Raw genomic sequence first — 21,663 nt, forward strand, 5'->3', positions numbered from 1 at the left:
TAAAAACAGGTAAATAATCTGTCACATAGTGGGCAGCAGCACTGAGGCTGGAGGGTCCCTACCCCAGACATTCCGTCTTCGGTGCATGCTCAAACCCTTGTAAGGACACTATTGGCTGTGCAGTCATCCATGTCCTAGCATCCAATTACATATTCTCAGCCCCATTCAGCTGCCGCTCAGGAGATACCTCAGACAACAGGTGAATGTAAACAAAAAAGGAGAGGGATGCTGACTGATGTCATTGACCAAAATGGCTATTATCATATTTGGGTACTGACATCAGCCAGTATCCATGCCATTTTGATTGCATGGAGAGCAGCCACAAGCAGGGAGAGAGCAGAAGGGGGGAAAATGGAGCAAGTGGGGAGAAGAGTGAGAGACGAGGGATGCTGCAAGGCAGCGCTGGCCTGTCCCTCTGCCAACTTAAAGCTGGTCTTAATTATAATCAGTTTCCTTATCTAGGAACTGGTGGTAATATTTTTTGAATCTGTCTTAGCAATAGTAACACATTCCAAGTGGCGCACCTGAATATGTCACACATAATAATGCATACAAAACTGGCTTTCCGGAATTAGACACAGGAGACCTACTTCCAGAAGACAGTCTTAAGGCCCCTTTCAAACGGAGCTATCTGTTTTGATGGACTCTGCTTGCTCATCGATCTATTGTTCTCCACTGAGCAGGTGGACCTGTCAGAGCCCAGCTGTCCTCTATGGGAGATCGGATGAAAACGTCTGTTTTCATACGATTCCGCCTGATCCGATCAACGGATGGAAACTAGGGTCTCCATCCGTCTGGATTTGGCAGACCAGATCGGATAGCGACAGATGTCAATGCTGATATTTTTTCACTCCATAGTTGTGAATGGAGCGTCCGATTAGGTCCACCTGAAAAACTGACAGGTGGACCTGATCGGACAGCATGTGTGAAAGGGGCCTAAATGCTTTATTGAATTCCTTGGATTGTGTCCTACAAACACAGACCTACCCATAAAACACACACATCCTTCTTTAGTTTCATTTTCACTTTAAAAATGTTCTGCTGCTCTTGCTGTTGGCATGCCATCCATGACTGGGCAGCAAAAAAAGTCTTCTAGGGAACATTTATTTCAGCAGTCAGATCTAGAGGTACACAGAGGATAAAATGTACTTACCTCCTTCCCCATAGAATAATAGACCATTATAGAACTTTGTTTCTGCCTGCATGGCAAAAGACAACAGGTTAGAACATAAACCACCATATCAAATGCTGTATGCGTATACAACAACAAAAGAAGCAGGCGCTAACAGCTATTGTTTCCTAGTGGAAAATATATAATTTACGAGGGAAGGAGAGTAATTGCCACATCCAGGACAACAGATTCAACTGACCAGCTTTATTAATAACTCTGCCTCATAACATTTACAGTAAAGCTGATGAGGTACATTAAAACCTGGCTGTACACCAAGATCACATCTGTGCCCCATTAGGAAGCTCGTGAAGTGCCAAATGGAAGAGATCACACAAATAAAAAGGTCAGGCTGCAGAACCACATTAGACAAACATAGGCTTATTGCACATAGTACTGACGTTTGAGCAATCTGCTTTTTTGGATGTACATGCAGGCGTTTGTTTTGCACGTATAATACATTCCTAGGGAAAATGGATTTATATATATATATGTGCACATTTGAATGGAACGCAGATTTTTATATGCTCATGTGTATCAGTATGCAATTTTAACATAACACTGTATCTATATGTGATAGTAAGGAAGACTGCATTAAAGAGGAAGTAAACCCTGATGAGTTTACTTCCTCTTTCATTCCCTGCAAAGGTAAAGCATAATGGGCTACTATGCATTGCATAGTAGTCCATTATGTGTCACTTACCTGACACAGGAGCCAGTGAAGTCACCGCTGTCCCCTGTAGTCCGGCGCATCAATCTTCTCGGTGGGTCTCGCTGCTCAGCCGCTGTCATTTGGCGAAGCCGCGATGACATCACTCCCGCGCATGCGCGTGGGAGCCGCCACGCGCGGCATATTCGCCGTTGACGGTGCCGCGCTCAGTGCACCTGAGCCCTGCGGTCTACGGTGCATGCGCCGTAGACAGCGGTGCCTGTCATTCGGCAAATATCTCCTAAACCGCGTAGGTTTAGGAGATATTTCTTGGACCTACAGGTAAGCCTTAATCTAGGCTTACCTGTAGGTCAAAGTGTGTTGTAAGGGTTTACAACCACTTTGAAGCCTATCTTTACCATGCACTCAAAGCATATGGTAACATGTTACTTTGTGTTGTCTTGTGTCATAAAATCATTACCATTTGCATTGCCATATTGATTGCTCTAAATTTTCATTCCTCTGAAAAACAGAAAGTACTAAAGTGGATTTGTCGCCCTTACTAACCAAAATCAGAATTCTTGCTTGATTTTCCAAAAGAATTAAAGCTGACCAGGCCTACTGCTACAGTGTCACCATCTTTCTTCTTTTCCATTCTCCAGTTCTGATTAATTAGTAAGGATTTTGACATTTTTATACAGTCCAGGGAATTACCTAAGCTCCCTGTGCCATTATAATCAACTCTTCTACTAGATGCAGTCAGGAGTGGGGTACGCTACAGTTTCTATTTCAGAGTGAAGTAGAAACTAGCTCAGTGTCTGCTCCCAATTCAGGGATAGTTGCAGTTTTCCAAATAGAAATCTGCTAAGAAATTTAAACCAGCTCAGAGCTAAGGTACGGGATATGAGCTCTCAGTAGACAGCTCACATACCTTTCTCTGCCCATACAGTGCTTACATTACACAAGCAAAGCCTGTAGGGTTAACAACCCTCCTCCTCCCTCCTACTGTGGGCAGAGCTGGGGGCAGGGTCAGGCAGAGAGATTGGGGCTTGCAGCTCCAGCTCTCTTGTTGTGTCAGACACAGCAGAACAGATAAATGGATCACTCCTTGTTAATTGCCACTTTTGTTTATTAGGAACAGTATCTGTTCCGTTTTTATGTTTAGGAATTTAATTCCACCCAGTATGTCTAATTTAATGCAACAATAGCTGTCTAAAAATACAGTGCACCCTACACGACTAGGTGGTCATCTACCATTATCTACTTATTTGAACTATACTCTAGGCTTGCTGCGTTAAAGGCCACCTTTGGACACAGCTGTACTCCATGCTATAGTCACATAAAAACTGGCCAGTTAGGTGCAGTTTGTGTGCAGCCAGAAATCCTGAAAAAAAGTCATGCCTGGACGCAATGGGGTTGATTTACTAAAACTGGAGAGTGCAAAATCTGGTGCAGTTGTGCATATTAGCCAATCAGCTTCTAACTTCATCTTGGTTAATTAGGTTTTGACAAAAAAAAAAAATTGAAGGAAATTGATTGGTTTCTATGTAGAGCTGCACCAGATTTTGAACTCTCCAGTTTTAGTAAATCAACCCCACAGTGTATGCGCCAAGGGTCTTTCGGGAACAGTGGTGGCACAGTTTATTGATTTGTACAAATTACTATTATAATAGCCTATGCTGTTTGCCTATTTGGGGGGGGGGGATTAACAAAACTGGAGCATGAAAAATCTGGTGCAGTTTTGCATAGAAACCAATCGGCTCCCATGTTTTATCGTCAAAGCTGAACTTAACGGAGCGGAAGTTAGAAGCCGATTGGCTACCAAGCACACCAGATTATGAGTGCGGTTTTAGTAAATCTCCCCCATAGTGTGCAGCATTTAGAATCACTGGCAAGAATCTACTGAGTCTTGCCAGTGGCCATCCATATTAATGTAGCCATAATTTACAAACAAACTCAAACTCCTGTGAAAAGTACTTACCTCATACTTTAATTTCTTAATTTCACAGCACAAAGCAGCATATACTGTTATGACTTTATTTAAAACCTAGAAAAGGAATAAGCATAACAAGAGAATATTAGACTAAACAAAAAAAAAGACAAAATTTCCAATAATAAAAAAAAAAAAAAAAAAGTAGTTAACTAAAGATGTAACCATAGCTGGATAACATTTAATTTTCTAAAGCTCTGTATATTAAACAACTGTTGTGGCCTTTTTTCATCTCAGTGCTGCTAAGCTCCTCCAACCACTTCCTGTCTACATTCATTTGCTCCAGCATCAGCTGCATATCACTGCTCAGGTCCTGATAGTAACAACAGTGGACCATGCCTGCATGTTGGCAAGGCTGCTTGTAAACTCCATCAGGGACAGGGTGGCAACGCAGCGGCACAATTTGGAGTTGTCACCCTACAAAAGCAAGTGCCTAACCAAAAGTGCAGCATCCCCAAGTATTTTCCAAATAAAAGCGGTTGTTTATGTTAAAGGAAATACGAAGATTTAAGTGATCAGGTCTAAATACTAGTTGAATGTGTGGGCACAATCCAATGGCCTAGACCAGTGATGGCGAACCTTGGCACCCCAGATGTTTTGGAACTACATTTCCCATGATGCTCATGTACACTCGAGTGCATGAGCATCATGGGAAATGTTGTTCCAAAACATCTGGGGTGCCAAGGTTCACCATCACTGGCCTAGACATACTTCTAGAAAAATGCTCATACAGGATTGAATGAATGTTTAGGACTATAGATGAAGGAAGGCAAGCACTAGTTACAACTCAACTAGCACTGGATAATCTTGGGGATCAACTTGACCAAACAATTCTTCCTCAAAGGCTCATGCAGAAGTGCTGATAGACATAGGATTGTTCTCCAGGCAACCCATAACTTGTCACTGGGCAAAGTCGATTTAATGCTTTAAATCAACCCCAGAGTAGGTAGCATATTTAATTAAATGGCTTCTATTTACTCAAATCGGGGGAATTCAATAAAGTCCTAGTGACACTTTTCTGGTGATATGGCCCTTCAGCCTGTGCCAGATTGAAAAACCCCTATTTTAGTAGCTTAACGCCATATGCAGCAGATTTAGCTCGTTGTTAGAGACACTTTTACAAAGTGGCACTATTACTGCACCAAATAAAAATAATTATCTCTAGTTCATAGTTAAAGCAACCAGAAGTAATTAATACCAACTTTAAGTTTGGACATGCATGGATAAGTTCCATCGGTCCTGTGGGCAGATTGAAAAAAAAACTGATCCCGCAGATAAAAGTGAGGTGGCTAGAGAAGTTTTCCTTCGAGGACGAGGAGTTCCCGCTGTCAGAATATGAAAACACAGTGGGAAATCTTTCTCCTCTAAGGAAATTTTATCAACAAGCTGGGTCAAGAGAAGTCGTTGGGTCGACTTATCTGGAACTGGAACGGGAACAACCATGATGATTTGAAATTCGGCTGATTCAGCATTGATTCATGTAGAGGCAACTTAAGTTATAGTACAGAGACAGTCTGAGTGTCTGTCTCAGTATGCTGTGTAGCAGGCAGCATATCTAGCCCCGCTCCCTCATCACCTCCTCACCTCTCACTGGCTTTTAAGAATGCTTTTGGATTCAGTCAATAGCCGCCTAGCAACCTGTAATGCCGACAGTGGGTGAAGCTTGAATCTGAACTACCAGTTCCTCAGTAGGTGTGCTGGGGAAGGTCTGCTTGCGATTGACAGCAAGCAGTGGGCTTAAAACGGAGCTCCACCCTAAAGTGGAGCTTCCGCTCATTGGAACCCTCCCCCCCTCCGGCGTCACAATTGGCACCTTTCAGGGGGGAGGGGGGTGCAGGTACCTGTACAGTACAGGTATCTGCACCCACTTCCGGCATAGATATCTGCAGAAGCTACGCCCCTTTCCGCAGAATCTACACCCCTTTCCCAAGGTCCCCCGCTGTCTGCTGGGAAACACACGGATCCCAGAGACAGCAGGGACCATCCTTGTTGCGCAGCGCGACTCGCGCATGCGCAGTAGGGAACCGGGAAATGAAGCCGCAAGGCTCCACTTCTTGATTCCTATACCCAAGATGGCGGCGGAAGCAGCCGAGAGACGATCGAGAGATCGGCTTCGGGTGCCGACATCGCGGGCGCGCTGGGCGGGTAAGTGTCATTATTTTAAAAGTCAGCAGCTGCAGTATTTGTAGCTGCTGGCTTTTAAAAAAAAAAAAGTGGCGGACTCCCGCTTTAATTGATAGACAAATCTAGGTTGTCCATTGGCTATGGATCTGACCACTGCTTGCTGTTAATCACAAAGTTAGCAGACCTGATGGGGTACTAGTTTCTGCCCACCCAGCTTAAAAAATCCTCAGCTGTACGACAGCTGTAGCAATACGTGGAAGCTGAGCTGCACCAAGGACTGACTGCCTGTATGCTTGTTTCTGTCTCACTGTGTGTCCTCATGGGGTGCATGCCCAGACTCATGTACCCGTTTATAACAGGTACATACATTTTTTGTCCACACTGACAGACGCTCTTTATGAATTCCCCTGAATGTACTCCGACTGCACATACTAAAGACATAAACATTTCTAAAAAGAAAAACAGGAACGGGTATACTGAAAGAAACACGGAGGGTACCATTGTTGACCTCCCTATCAAAATGCTAACTGCCCGATTGCCTTGGCTTAATACTTTGACAATACTCTTCCTTAGTACAGTTTCCTTGAATGGGACTCAAAAAAAAAAAAGTATATTATACCTTGTTTTCTGTTTTGATGAGCTCCAGAAGAGAAGATTGCTCATATGGCACAAGCTAAAATAAAAAAAGACAAGCCAGTCATTATTTTGTTTATGGACTAAAGAGACCCGGTCACCAGCTTAAAAAAGGGCAGGCAAAAGCACAAAAAAAAGAAGTATTTGAAATGGTTGCTTGCAGTGTTTCCGCAACAAAAAATGATTTTCATTCACTTGCAATATGCTTGAACTTGCTATAAAATGCAACTCCACTTTCCAATTTTTTATTTTTTTTCCAATTTTTCAAAAAAACAGCTCTCTCCTTCTGGGAGTATCTAAATACTCTCCATGCTGGCCCAGCTCCACCACTCCTCTGCCTCTCGATACAAAACCTTTTATGTAGCTACTGGGGAAGGAGCAAAGCTCAGTACTACAGTGTGCCACTTGCATGACAGCACTGAGTATGCTGGGACTGTTGACATAGTCCAAGGTAACTGCGCCCAGCAGCTGTTTCGGGCTTTGATTGCAAGGAACATGCATAAACAATATTAAATGCACATATAATCTTATGGAAGATTTTTGTTAAAATGAATGAATGGTCTGGTGACATGGTCTCTTCAAAAATATTTTTATTTCAATAGGTTATAACAAAATAGCAAAACTCAAATTATTCAGTTTCATGCATGTTCATCACTACATCATACTTTTGCAAACAGTTTTATCGTTTTTATTTTTGTTTATATTTCCGTGGGTCATTGACACATGAAATTAGATACATTTTCTCTATAGAGGAGGCAGACAGAAATATATACCTCTAATTATAACTCTGTCTGGCACATACCTTAGTCCACTTTCGTTTACAAAGACAAAAAGTAAACTTGAGCCCCAAATTAATAAAATTGCTATTGTACGTGATAGATTGGCATGGTGAAGTGGCAGCTCAGGCACCATATGTCACCATTTTCATATCAGATGTCCCTGGTTTTCAGGTCTCCCAGTGTCTTCTACAGGCAATGGAAACAGAATCGTTGGCACCAACCAGAAAAGGGACACTAGTTTGTGGGGGGGTGTTAGGCTCAAGATGCTTCCCTTTTAGCAGTGCCGCCAAAAGTTGGGCACCATTGGGCCTCCTGTTGGGAGACGGGGGGTTATTACGGTGGGACAGAAGGACAATTACAGAATGATGCACTGTGTCCCTGCAGCAGCTGATAGCCAATTTCTCCCCTACTCCCACCGGCTTTCAGCTGCTGGAGGGAGAGACACACACAGACACAGTGCATCGTCCTGTAATTGTTCTCCTGTACCACCGCAGCAATCCCCCTCCCTGTGTTGCCCACATCCGATTCCCCAGGGTGTGCCCGGGCCCAACCTCATCCACCCGCATCGCTACTGGCTTTCCTCTCTCGCCAGCTGCTGTGGGTACAAAGGTGGATAGAGAGTGGGGGAAGGGACTAGTAAATGTGTAATTTACCGACCCCTCCCCTTTTCTGAATTGGGCACAGTGGGCGATTGCTACCGATCACTGCTGTGTCCACTGATAACTGAGCATAATAAACTGTGTTTACCATGCTTCAGTTTATAAATGAGCAGGAGCCTCTGTCTCCTGTTCATTCATCTTTAGTGCAAATGAGGTTGCAGAGAAAGGAACTGAAGAATCTGTGTCCATGCACACTATTGCTTTTTCAAGTTTACAGGCATAGGCTCATACAGGCAAAAAAAAAAAAAAAAAACCCTCTCTGCCAATCCCTCCAATGGCTTCCACTCACCCAGCAAATAAAATTCTAAGTACTAACAATAATTTACAAAGCCATCCATAACTCTGCCCCCAGCTACATCACTAACCTAGTCCCAAAATACCAACCAAGACGCCCTCTTCAGTTATCCCAAGACCTCCTGCTCTCTATTTTTCTTGTCACCTCCTCCAATGCTCGCATCCAGGATTTCTCCAGATTTCTCCAGAGCTTCTTCCATCCATTGGAACTCCCTACCCCAATCTGTCCAACTGTCCCCTAATCTATCCATCTTTAGGCGATCCCTGAAAACCCTTCTCTTCAAAGAAGCCTATCCTGCTTCTAACTAACACTGTTTTACTTCCTCCATCAGCTCATCCCCCACAGCTATTACCTTTTGTATCAATTGACCCTTCCTTTTTAGATTGTGAGCTCTAACAAGCAGGGCCCTCTGATTCCTCTTGCACCACATTGTAATGTAGCTGTGATGTCTGCCCTCACGTTGTAAAGCGCTGCATAAACTGTTGGCGCTATATAAAACCTGTATAATATTAATAATATAATAATAATAATAATAAAAGAGCATGACAAAGCTCAAAGAAGCTCAAAAACACACAAAAAAAAAGTTAGGAAAAATTATCTGAGGGTAGAGTTTGTGAAAAAAATGCTTACGCTCAAAAAGGAGAATAAGGAGCTCAAAGCTCAATAAAAACATGCAAGAGGCCAAAAAAGCACAAGTTTCTTTGAGTTGAAATAAAAGCTCAAATGCCTGAAAAAGCAGCTGCAGTGCGCATATGCCCCCTATCACACAAGCTCCACTTCATACCTTGTTCTGTATTTACCACCATTATTAGCTAGGTCTCTTTACCTATTCCAGCTACAGTCAGAGAACTGCAATGTACAGCAAAAAGTTAACTGTGACATTACAGAATGCTTTCACTACACCAGGGATATGCAATTTGCAGACCTCCAGCTGTTGCTAAAACTACAAGTCCCATCATGCCTCTGCCTCTGGGTGTCATGCTTGTGGCTATCAGAGTCTTGCTATGCCACATGGGAGTTGTAGTTCTGCAACAGCTGGAGGTCCACTAATTGCATATCCCTGCACTACACCAATGGGCCAGGTTGCTGCTATGTGATTTAAAGCAGAGCTCCACTTAAAGCGGGAGTCCACCGGGAGTCCGCGTTTTTTTTTTTTTTTTTAAAGCCAGCAGCTACAAATACTGCAGCTGCTGACTTTTAAAATAGTGACTCTTACCTGTCCAGCGCGCCAGCGATGTCGGCACCCGAAGCCGATCTCTCGATCGTCTCTCGGGTGCTGCCGCCGCCATCTTGGGTATGGGAATCAGGAAGTGGAGCCTTTCGGCTTCATTTTCCGGTTCCCTACTGCGCATGCGCGAGTCGCGCTGCGCAATAAGGATGGACCCGCTGCCTCTGGGATCTGTGTGTTTCCCAGCAGGCAGCGGGGGACTTTCGGAAAGGGGCGTAATCTACGCCCCTTTCCGCAGAGAGCTATCCCGGAAGTGGGTGCAGATACCTGTACTGTACAGGTACCTGCACCCCCCTCCCCCCTGAAAGGTGCCAATTGTGGCGCCGGAGGGGGGGGAATCCAATGAGCGGAAGGTCCACTTTAGGGTGGAGCTCCGCTTTAAAAGGGCAAGTTCTGCTTTATGGCCTCTTTCCCCCACTCCCCGCAGTCTTCTGGGACATGTCACTGGTCCAAGACGACTGCGAGACCATTCAAAAAGCGCAGTGGGCACCCGGCTGTGACTCTGCAAGCTGAGATTTCAGGGACAAAACACGAATGGATAGAAGGGCTCAGGTGAGGACATCGCTGGATCCTGGGACAGGTAAGTGTCTGTTTATGAAAAGTCAGCAGCCACACTTGTAGCTGCTGACTTTTAATAAACACAAATATGACAAGTATGAGTTTTACAAACTGGAGAGTTTGTTACTGTGGCTGAAGTTCCAAGTAGCTTTTATCACCCTACCACTCCCCAAACCCGGGTCATTCTGTATATCTGTACTTATCTTATCTACATTATACTGTATGACAACCAGCCACAGCTGCTTTCCTTGTTTTATCATGTGTGTAAATGTTAGTATCTGTATATATGGAATCTGTACAGCAGCAGTATTGCTCTTATTCTGTACCCTGAATGTAAATCCCAGTATGTATTCTTATTCCATATGTATGGGTGCTGCGTAGTACCACTTATTTTACTCTGTATGCTGGGTGTAGTGGTTTGTGTATAATTAAAGCCAACACTGAACTCAGGCACTCTAAAAAGAGGATTTTTTTTTTATCCTGATATAAAGAGAAGGAGAATTAATAAGTCATGTAACAGACTGTAAACAATATCATGATAGATCATTTTCAGGCAGGAAATATTTTCAGTCTATTGTCATTAATCCATTCTCATATGGCAAATATGAATGACACTGAAGGTTTTAGAACTCCAACAAATCGTTTACAAAAAAGATTTTTTTTCTTTCAACAATATAACGATACATCTGCCCTTAAAAAGTTGTTACCACAAAGAGTGTCCCCTATTATAAATATGGGCTCTCTATTTCGGGTCCGGTGACAACTCAACATTTTGTATTCCTCCTCATTTCCTGTACTGGTAACACAGGTCACTGGGAAACTCAGAGATAGTGATAAACACCTGACTGGGGTTCTAACCTTTAACTGTTCTACTCAAAACTAAAAAATGTTTTGGCTTTACAGACACTTTAAGTAAACCACTATAATGACATTAACCAATTGTGGACACAGAGTAACAGTAACCCCACTGAGGCTGCCCCTCCCCCACCCCCAAATTTGGCAGCAATTCCCAGCTATCAAAGTGACAGTCCAGAGTTGTGAAAATACAGCAGCTATAGAAGCTGCTGCTGCTATCAAAAAACAGGCCATCCGACACAATGTTTATAAACACTTTTAAGAAGTCAGAGAGATACAAAGTAACTTTGTTACTTTTAGAATTGCTCTGTTTCATTCATGTGCAGATCAAGGGGATGAATTTCAATCTGCAGATGTCAGGTAATGCAACCTGACAAGTTTAACCACTTGCTTAGCGGGCACTTAAACCCCCCTCCTGTCCAGACCAAATTTTTAGCTTTCAACACTGTCGCACTTTGAATGAAAATTACGCGGTCATACAACATTGTACTCAAATGAAATTTTTATCATTTTTTTCCCACAAATAGAGCTTTCTTTTAGTGGTATTTGATCACCTCTGCGGTTTTTATTTTTTTCTAAAAATAAATGTAAAATGACTGAATTAAAAAAAAAAAAAAAAAAAAAAAAAAAAAAGTTTTTTATAATTTGTTATAAAATTTTGCAAAGAGGTAATTTTTCTCCTTCATTGATGTACGCTGATGAGGATGCACTGATGGCCACCGATGGGCTGCACTGATGGGCAACGATAGGGCGGCACTGGTGGGCACTGAGAGGTGACAGAGGTGGCAGTGATAGGTGGCATTGGTGAGCACTGAGAAGTGGCACTAATAGGTGGCACTGATAGCTGGCAGTGATGGGCACTAATCGGCACTGGTTGGTTACACTGAAAAGCAGCACTGCTAGGTGGCACTGATTGGCGGCACTGGTGGGCACTGGCAGGGGGTACTGATTGGTACAGAGGAGGCAGATTTGCCTCCTTCCTCTTCGGGGCCAACATCCCTTGAACAGAAGTCGGTGATCGCCTTATTTTTTTCTCCTCAGGCTGTCAGATTACCGAGCTTTTGTTTAGAACATGTGATCAGCTGTCATTGGCTGACAGCTGATCCAAGTGGTAAGGGGCCATGATCGCCGCCTTACTCAGATCGGTGATCACCCGAGTCTCGGTGACTACAGCACAGGGGGGCGCTCAAAGGGGGGGGGGCGTCATATGGCCTCCCGGAAATTCAGGTCCGTGCTGTAGCCGTTGTTCGGCTATAGCGCAGATGTCAAGTGGTTAAACAGCATTTGCAAATATTTAACCCCTTATTAGCGCTAGTTTATCCTAATTCACCCTAATTAAATGTATATATTTTCCTCCTGATTTTGTTTATTTTAGATCAGAATCATAATTTTAGTGTCATTTTATACGGGACAAATTATAAAATAAAATGTATGCTTTTTATCCATCATAACCCTTTTTTTTTTTTAAAACGAACACTAATCAAAATGACAAAAAGTATTTTGTTTTAGTTTTTATTATTTATTTTAGTTTAGTCTATGAATTGCATAGAAAATAAAAAAATTTTGACAAGAGAAAAAAAAAAAAAAAGTCACAAAAAGAAAGCCTGGTTTTGTTCTAAAAAAAGAATTCTGAAGTAATGACAAGGTTATTGCTGGACAGGCCCATAGCTATAATGTGAAAACTGCTCTGGTCCATTATTATTTTTCAGGATTTATATAGCGCCAACAGCTTACGCAACACTTTACAACTTGAGGGCAAGCCAGTACAGTTACAATACGAATACAGGAGGGCTCAGAGGGCCCTGCTCATTAGAGTTTACAATCTAGAAGGGAGGATCAAGTGGAACAAAAGGTAATAAATAGCTGTGGGGGATGAGGTGATAGAGAAAATGAAAATACAGTTGTTAGGCGAGTGTAGGATAGGCTTCTCTGAAGAGAAGTGTTTTCAGGGATCGTCTAGAAGCTAACAGAGTAGGAGATAAATCGGACAGATTGGGGTAAGGCGTTCCATAGGATTGGAGAGGCTCTGGAGAAGTCCTGGGAGGAGAACATGGGAGGAGGTGACAAGGGAGCTAGAGAGCAGGTGGTCTTGAGAGGAACGAAGAGAACAGATAGGTTGGTATTTAGAGACTAGGCTAGTGATCGAGCTGGGGGCTAAGTTGTGGATGGCTTTGTAAGAAGTTGCTAGTATTTTGAATTTAATTTGTTGGGTGCACAGAAGCCAGTGGAGGGATTGGGAGAAGCATTCATGATGGACTGAAGGAGGGATGGACTATGTAGAGGTAAGCCAGTGAGAAGGGAGTTACAGTAGTCAAGGCGAGAGATGACCAGGGAGTGAATTAAGAGTTTTGTTGTGTCATTGGTTAGAAAGGGGCGTATTTTGGAGATGTTGCGGAGGTTGAGGCAGCAAGGTTTGGACAGTAATTTAAAGTGGGGTTTATTGGTCGGAGAGTTCAGAGTCAAGGACTACACCTAGGACCTTGGCAAGCGGGGATGGGCTTATAATTGTGCCATCAATTTTGACAGGGAGGTCAGGGGAAGGGGCACATGGGGGAGGAAAAATTATAAGTTTAATTAGTGATACGTGAGGAGACGGAGGGAGTGAGCTGAGGGGTAGAGATATTGATTTGTGTATCATCAATGAAGTGGTATTGGAAGCCATGGGAGGCCATCAGCTGACCCAGGAAGGAGGTGTACATTGAAAGGTCCAAGAACAGAACCTTGGGGGACCCCAATAGAGAAAGGAAGAGGAGAGGAGGAAGTAGAATTGTAAGAATCGCTAAAGGTGCGGTTGGATAGACAGGGGTGGGAGAAGGATCTGGGTCCAATTGACGGTGAACGGTGGGAGCGTTGCCTGACATAGGCCCCACTGGTTTCATTTTCTACTTCGCACAGGCTGTCACACTTATTCTTGTTACACAGAGTGTACAGAACTCCATCCAAACTAAATAAATGGGAATTTCGAAGCTCCCCACTATGCCCAAAATGTAACAGGGATGAAGGAGATCTGTTACACATGATGTGGAAATGCCCAAAATTGTTTAGATATTGGCAATACGTTCTAACAACTATATCCCAGGTATTTCAAATTCCAATTCCGCAGGACCCAGCTGTAAGTCTACTTGGCGCATTGGAGATACCCTCTCTCTCGCCGAGTGGCCATACCGCAGTACTAGGTTTACTATATTTATCACGCAAGGCAATTGCGAGATTCTGGATAACTCCGAAAGTCCCAAAAGGGAAAGGATGGGTGGAACTGGTAAATAACATGCTAATAAAGGGGGGGGGGTGAACTTACCTACCAACATAGAAACGCTCTTAAAAATTCTATGGCAACCCTGCTTAGACACTCTTGGTTTAGCCCCAACACAGCCAATTAGGGATAGGCTACTGCAGATGTGACATACCACAGAGATGGAAATAATTGTACTGCTTGCTCATATAGGAAATAGATATAATTACAGTTAGAGGACCATGGTGTACGAACACAAATGTATGAAGAGTAAAGAGAGGGTATGTGTTCTTTTTCTTTATTATTTGATTTTATTTTGTTTGGTTTGAGCGTTGTACAAACCTTGAGGATACCAAGATCTTTTTATATAACTATAAGTTTAGAAGAAGAATTCCCCTATAAGGACATATTGGCCCTTATAAGGGTAAGCTAACTCTGCTAACCCAATGTATCCGGTACATCAGGCAACATTATTGTACTCAAGTTTACTCTATGCATACAGAAGTAACTCCTGCAGATCTGTTAATATGTTGCACATTATATGACATGTATAATAACTACTGTTCTATATGTACTTGGTACAATATGGATATGCCTGTGTATGTAGTGTTATTCGGTTTTTCAATAAACTTCTTTTCTGATTCTCAGAGACCACAGTCATGGAGTTATTTTTGAGGAGGGGGTGGGGTGGTCAACTGTATCAAAGGCAGTAGAGGGGTCCAAGATTAGGAGTATAGAATAGTGTCCTTTGGTTTTGGCTGTTAGTAGATCATTTGTTAGTTTTAGGAGAGCAGTGTCTGTGGAGTGTTGGGGACGAAATCTAGACTGAAGGGGATCAAGAAGGCCATTAATCGGCAAGGTGATGGTTCAGTCAGTTGTAGACCAGGACGTTCAAGGAGTTTGGATAAAAAGGGAGAGCAAGGAGATGGGGTGTAGGTTATTAATAATAGATGGGCCCAATAAGGGCTTTTTAGGTATGGGGCTGACAAGTCCATGTTTTAGGGAGTTGAGGAAAATGCCAGAAGAGAGGGAGAGATTTAAGATGTGGGTTAGAGAGTGTAGAATAGAGCCAGAGGGTGAACATAGCATTTGCAAGGGAACAGGATCCAGAGGACAGGTGGTAAGATGGACATTAGCAAGTAGTTTAGCAACCTTGTCTTTAGTGGTGGGGAAGAAAGAGGGAAGTAATGATTGTACCTGTGGGCGTGAGGTGTAAAGCATGGATGGTATGTGAACTAGGGCTGAAACAACTAATCGATTAATCGACAACTAATCGATTATGAAATTAATCGATTATTATTTTCATAATCGATTAATCGGCCACTAACATAATGGGGTTAAAAAAAACTAAAATTAGCCCTTTATAGTACAAAAAGAGCAAATCGCTACTGTAAATATTACTTTCACTGTCTCATATTAAAAAATGAACCCCTTACAGTAGTAATTATTTGCTCTTTTTGTACTAATTTTAGTTTTTTTAACCCCATTATGTTACTAAACATCTCAGGCCTGGGTCACACCTCTGTGTTTTTGGTGCTATTTGCAGAAACACACTACAGTTAATTTACATTGTTTCCTATGGGACACGTTCATATCCATGATTTTTTTAAGCTGCTTGGAAAAGCAGCTGTATTTGGAAAAGACAAGTACTGGTTCAATATACTTCAATGGAGAAGCTGCAGAAAAGCATGTAATAATACATTTTTGCGGCAATTTGTGTTTTTGAATCTGCCCAACAACAAATTGGCCAAAAAAAATGTAAAAATACAAATCGCAGCAAAATTACCTTTTTTTTACCTTTTTTTTTTTTAAGGGTTTTAACCGATTAATCGAAACAATAATTGGCCAACTAATCGATTATGAAAATTGTATCAATCTTCTGTTTGACGTGATTGGTGATCTCCTGGGCAGTGAGTTAGTGGGTGGAGGCAATGGAGGACGTAGTAGAGAGATGAAGATAGAGAAGAGTTGACGGGGACAGGATGATAAGTTGTTCATGAGAGTGATAAAATAGGTCTGCTTGGCAGAAAGAAGGCCGGAATTGTATTTTTGGAGAGCAGATCTATATTGGTTGAAGTCTTTCTGAAACTTAGACTTACGCCACAGGCGCTCATGAGCACAATTATGTTTTTTCAGAATTCTAGTATCATCTGTTTGCCAAGGTTGAAGGGGTCAGGGCCTGATTCTTTGTGTAGTGAGGGGGACCAGCGAGTCCAGTGAGGATAGTAGTGAAGCGTTGTAGAGAGAAGCGGCTAGGTGGGCGCAGGATGGGGTGAGATTTTGTCAGAGGTCGTCTGTAGCAGAGAAGGATTGAGATGACGTAGGGGGTTGTGACAGTGCCTGGCCCTGTAACATTGTAAGTATACAAACAAAAAGTAAACAGGATTTGCACTTGGCCCTTGTTAACACTTGATCAAAATACTAATTCTGAACAAAACATGTCTATAGCATTAATGCGCATTGTTTAACGCTTTGACAAGCATTGTTAAAGACACTCCCCAAATGCTCTATGTGCATTAAAAACACACCCCAGACACCCATTTATGGTTGTGAACAAGGCCTAAAGTGCCACAAAACAGGTGACGGCATGTTTATGGCACATTACCACAGACTTGAATAGAGTTAAGATGCTTCAACTTCTTTCAAACTCAACATGAAGCTTCATTGTTGAAGGGAAGTGATGTGATGCAAATGCTTTGCGTTTCGAGAAAGTGAACAGCTTTGTGAGCTGTCCATATTATCAATTGCAGACTGCTATACTAGGCATTTGAGGAGCATTAAAAACATAAACACAAACCAAAATTGTGTAGCGCTAAGGCTGATAACCATGTGAAAAATAAATCAAAATCACAAAGTGAACAATAGTGTGCAATATGCAAGTGAAAGTCCAGTGACCAATGTGAAACTGATGAATACAAGTCTATCTGGAGGATGAAAATCCAAATCGAGATCAACCGTAATATCTCGGAGATGGTGACTACACAAGGATGTAAAGCTTGTGACACGGAGAACATCAATGCTTAAAACACTCAATGAGGTACTCTTACCAGCAGAGGTGGACACACATACCATATGGCAGTGGGTCAAATGCGCATGGATAGTTGTCCTTGGGTACAATGGCAAGGTCCCGGATGTCTGTCTTTAGATGTAATGACGGGGTTCCGATAGCAGGGATGGATTCACGGCTAGTGAAGATCAGCCAATAATGTTTTATTGGAAAATTTCTCGCAGTCAAGGAGACATAAAAGGAACACAATAGTGTAATAAAAATGGCATAAAATGTTTAAAAAGCAGTATGGGAGTCTCAAATGGATGCCATTTTATGCCATTTTTATTACACTATTGTGTTCCTTTTATGTCTCCTTGACTGCGAGAAATTTTCCAATAAAACATTATTGGCTGATCTTCACTATTTGGAGCACCCCTTTTTTCATGATATTTTTGGTACCGGTGAATATTGACGAGTGGGACTCTGAAGCTGTGGAAGCGCCTAGAAATTATCTCCGGCCGTGAATCCATCCTTGCTATAGGAACCCCTTCATTACATCTAAAGACAGACATCCGGGACCTTGCCATTGTACCCAAGGACAACTATCCATGCGCATTTGACCCACTGCCATATGGTATGTGTGTCCACCTCTGCTGGTAAGAGTATCTCATTGAGTGTTTTAAGCATTGATGTTCTCCGTGTCAGAAGCTTTACATCCTTGTGTAGTCACCATCTCTGAGATATTACGGTTGATCTCGATTCGGATTTTCATCCTCCAGATAGACTTGTATTCACCAGTTTCACATTGGGCACTGGACTTTCACTTGCATATTACACACTATTGTTCACTTTGTGATTTTGATTTATTTTTCACATGGCTATTATCAGCCTTTGCGTTACACAATTTTGGTTTGTATTTCTATGACTTTGTTTGTTTGAGTGTTAGCTGCTGCAGAAAATTATTTTTATTTTTTGTGTATAATACCCAGCATTAAAAACGTGCCTCAAACGCCTGCTTTTAATGCCAGAGTGAACAGGGCCTAAGGCAGAGTGTGAATTTCCAGAGTATTTGTTATGAGCAAAGAAAATTGTTTGTACAGCTTTCTCCGAGTTTTGCAATCCCGGATCGGGGTCTGGAGCGACTTTAAAGAGATTTGGGTGGGAATAAGCCTCCAAAACCTTTGTTTAGGTCTTCCTGGAGACCGGCAGGTTGCGTCAGTATGCAGGTGTGATTGCTCATTAGTAGCAAGGCCTGACCATAGCTCAGGGTTCCCATTTGGAGACAGAGCACTGTTAGGAGAGAGAGTTGTGCGCTCCAGCCAAGAAGGACATGTGTTCCTGCCAGGGGACATGTGTTTCTGACAGATTTTGGCCCAAACTTGTCTAGCATACACATGGTTGCACAAAGTTGTTGGAAAATCCAATCGTTCTGAACGCAGTGACGTAGAACACGTACGATGGGACTATAAAGGAGCAAGTAGCAAATAGCTTTCATCTCTTAATTTATTCTGAGCATGCGTGGCACTTTATCCGTCGGAATTGTCTACACACGATCGGAATTTAAACGATCAGATTCTGTTGTCGGAAAATTTTAGATCCAGCTCTCAAACTTTGTGTGTTGGAAATTCTGATGGAAAAAAGTCAGATGGAGCCCACACACGATTCGATTTTCCAACGAAAAGTCCGACCGTGTTTACAGGGCATTAGCCAAGTAGAGAGAGCAGCGGTGCTGCTGAAGACAAGAGAAGCCAGGTGGCTTAGTATTTTCTGTTGACTGTTTAATTGTTGGAAAACCCATGTGCAAATCTTTGTTTGAAGTTTGCTTTTCCTTTTAAAAAAGTGGGCCAGAAAGCTCTTAACCACAGTTCCAGAGTCACATGGACTTACGACAGACACGCGTGAACCTCGGTGGGTAGCTAATATTGCTGTATGCATACACTATTTTATTTAACGCAATTGCAAAATCATTTTAATTCAGTTTCTCTCCATGTCAATTCAAAAACCGCCTGCCTGGCATTATAAAGGCGGACAAAGGAAATGGACTGATTAATCTTTCAAGCATTCAGTCAGTAACAAATAACACATTGTCCTAAACAAGGAAAGCAAACTATTCAGGAAACTGAACCAAATATAAAGCTATTCTATTTCTGTGAAAACTGCAAATACATCCATTTACATCACTGCTAAAATACTAAGGACCAGCATTCCCTAAATCAACCTTTCATTCTACTTTTTTGTTGTTGTTAGATTAGTGAGCTGACCCAGTTTCCATGTATCATAAGGTTGTAGCTGGAATACAGTATCCATCTCTAGGATAGAAATTTCACCTTCAGCGCTACTGGATCCAGACTGAAGTCCCACACATCCCCAATGGAGTCATCCAGGGCATTTTCAATCCTTCGAAGTTGAGATGTATATTCCTCCAGAAATTTCCCATAGTTTTTTAACTGGACCTCAGCATGAATTTCTGCATAGAAAAATAAACAGAATTACACTGACATACCTATTTGTAATACTAAAAGGAGACGTATACACTATACAATATAAAGACTGTGTTGCTCAAGAAAGGAACTTTACACAATGAGTTATCTTATATTATTTAAATAATGCAAAGACAATACAGGAGTACATTTGTTTTTTTTTTTGTTTTGTTTTTTTAACATTAATATGAAATTTGGGGGGCTTATTTACAGAGACAAAATAGCAGAGTTTTATTTCAATGTGCTTTGCCCGAGACCACCACTACATTCCTCCTGGGTTAACCAGAAACTAGAGAAGCTGGCCATGAAGCATTGCAAAATTAAAATATTGTAACACAGAAATAATATAGATTGCAAGCTTCTAGCAATTTGTAAAGGTCTGCTTTGCTGCGCAATCCTGTTAAGAATAGTAGAGCGTTGTGCGGCAATTGTCACACATTGCAGCAATTCTGTCCTCAATCCCAAAACGCAAAATGTGAACGGGGCCTTACCGCATAGGCTGATTAATAGGTTACGTATAAAACTGTAGGACACTTGTAAATTATCAATCCACTGACAGTGTTAATGTATTTGGAATGGAGGTACAGTTACCAACAACATTACTCACGTGTCATTATAGACATGAAGTCTAATTTTTCTACTTTGATCTCAGTCAATAAGGCAGAAAATTCTGATGTATTGTTTTCTAATTATTCAGAGGTCAAGTCCCATACTCTAACCATTTGGCTTTTCTTCTGATCTAAAACGTACAAGGTAGGAAGCAGTAAGCAGCCTAAACTGTTGAAGGCCATGATGGATTCTTACACAGACAGGCACAGGATAGGAGGTTAGGCCTCATGTACACTCGTGGCATCGCAAAACATATACACCTGTCGTGTTCATTGGCGTTACTACCTACCTTACGCGACAGAGAATACCCGACACGGTTGCAGCTTTGAGTAATTAAAACAGGCATGAAGAGGCAACTCAGTGGCTAAGTGCTTAGCACTCTTGCCTGGCAGTACTAGGATCGTCGGTTTGAATCCCAGCTACGGCACTACCTGCATGGAGTTTGCATGTTCTTCCTGTGCATGCGTGGGTTTCCTCCCACACTCCAAAGATATACTGGTAAGTTAATTGCCTCCAATCAAAATTGGCAATAGAATTTGAGTTAAGAACCTTAGATTGTAAGCTCCTTGAGGGCAGGGACTGATGTGAATGTACATTATATATGTAAAGAGCTGCGTAAATTTATAGCGGTATATAAGAACCTGTGATAAATAAAAATAAACTCTCCGATAACAGTCTAACCTGAATGCGCTGATGTCAGACGTAGGGCAGAAAAAGAAAAAAAATAAGATGCTACTTAGTGGTAAGACAGGCGGCTACGGACATTTTGTATTTGTGGAGTTTTATCTTCTCCTAAGATTCCAGTGGACGGAAGTCAGTGGGGCCACACAGAGCTCACCGACTGAGGACGGCACGGGAAGAGAGTGCGGCTTCAGGCCTGAAAATGGGGGGGACCTCAACACGAGCACAGAGAGAGCGAGCGCTGCCCAACCACCAGGAGGAGGAGGATGCCTCCATTTCCTGTATGAGTGACTGAGGACTCACCTAATTAACGTACACTACAGCTCCTAAACGTGAGTTTAGCAGCTTTTGGTGTTTGTTTTTGCCAAAGCTCCTAAACTCAACTTAAAAGCCTATGTATCCATGTGCACATAGGCTTTTAGCAGCGTTTAGGAGCTGCTTAGGGTTAGGGGAGCTTCAACCTCCCTCTCCTGAATGCGGAAGAATAGCATTCAGGATATTTTGACTGATCACCACACCTCGTGGGGTCCCAATCCCTATAGATGTTACACTCACCAGAGCCAAGTAAAAATCACACCTTAGTAGTATCAACCACTTTGTCTAGCTGGAATCCTTTTCTGATCAGCTGCAACCAGTATCTACTAGAGCTGCACAATTAATCGCAAAAAAATTGTGATCTTGATTCATCCCCCCCCCCCCCCCCGACGATCTCTATTGCAGAGTTTGCAGATTCT

The 21,663-nt window shown here is 42.4% G+C and overlaps 1 protein-coding gene across 2 annotated transcripts in view; it reads right to left on the reverse strand.

Annotated features, from left to right (window-relative positions):
• The window catches only part of WASHC4 (WASH complex subunit 4), a 101,403-nt gene that overhangs the window by 62,858 nt on the left and 16,882 nt on the right, over positions 1 to 21,663 (reverse strand). For both annotated transcript variants that reach the window (XM_077472094.1, XM_077472095.1), the window contains exons 2-5: positions 19,487 to 19,626; positions 6,551 to 6,604; positions 3,799 to 3,864; positions 1,154 to 1,199 (exon numbers count right to left, since the gene is read on the reverse strand). In XM_077472094.1, coding sequence (XP_077328220.1) covers positions 1,154 to 1,199; positions 3,799 to 3,864; positions 6,551 to 6,604; positions 19,487 to 19,626 — 306 coding nt within the window. The remainder of the gene's footprint in view (positions 1 to 1,153; positions 1,200 to 3,798; positions 3,865 to 6,550; positions 6,605 to 19,486; positions 19,627 to 21,663) is intronic.

Source organism: Lithobates pipiens, unplaced genomic scaffold (assembly GCF_037356315.1).
Source record: "Lithobates pipiens isolate NorthernLeopardFrog02 unplaced genomic scaffold, aLitPip1_a1.2 Scaffold_8, whole genome shotgun sequence".
In the NCBI taxonomy this organism is placed as follows: Eukaryota; Metazoa; Chordata; class Amphibia; order Anura; family Ranidae; genus Lithobates; species Lithobates pipiens.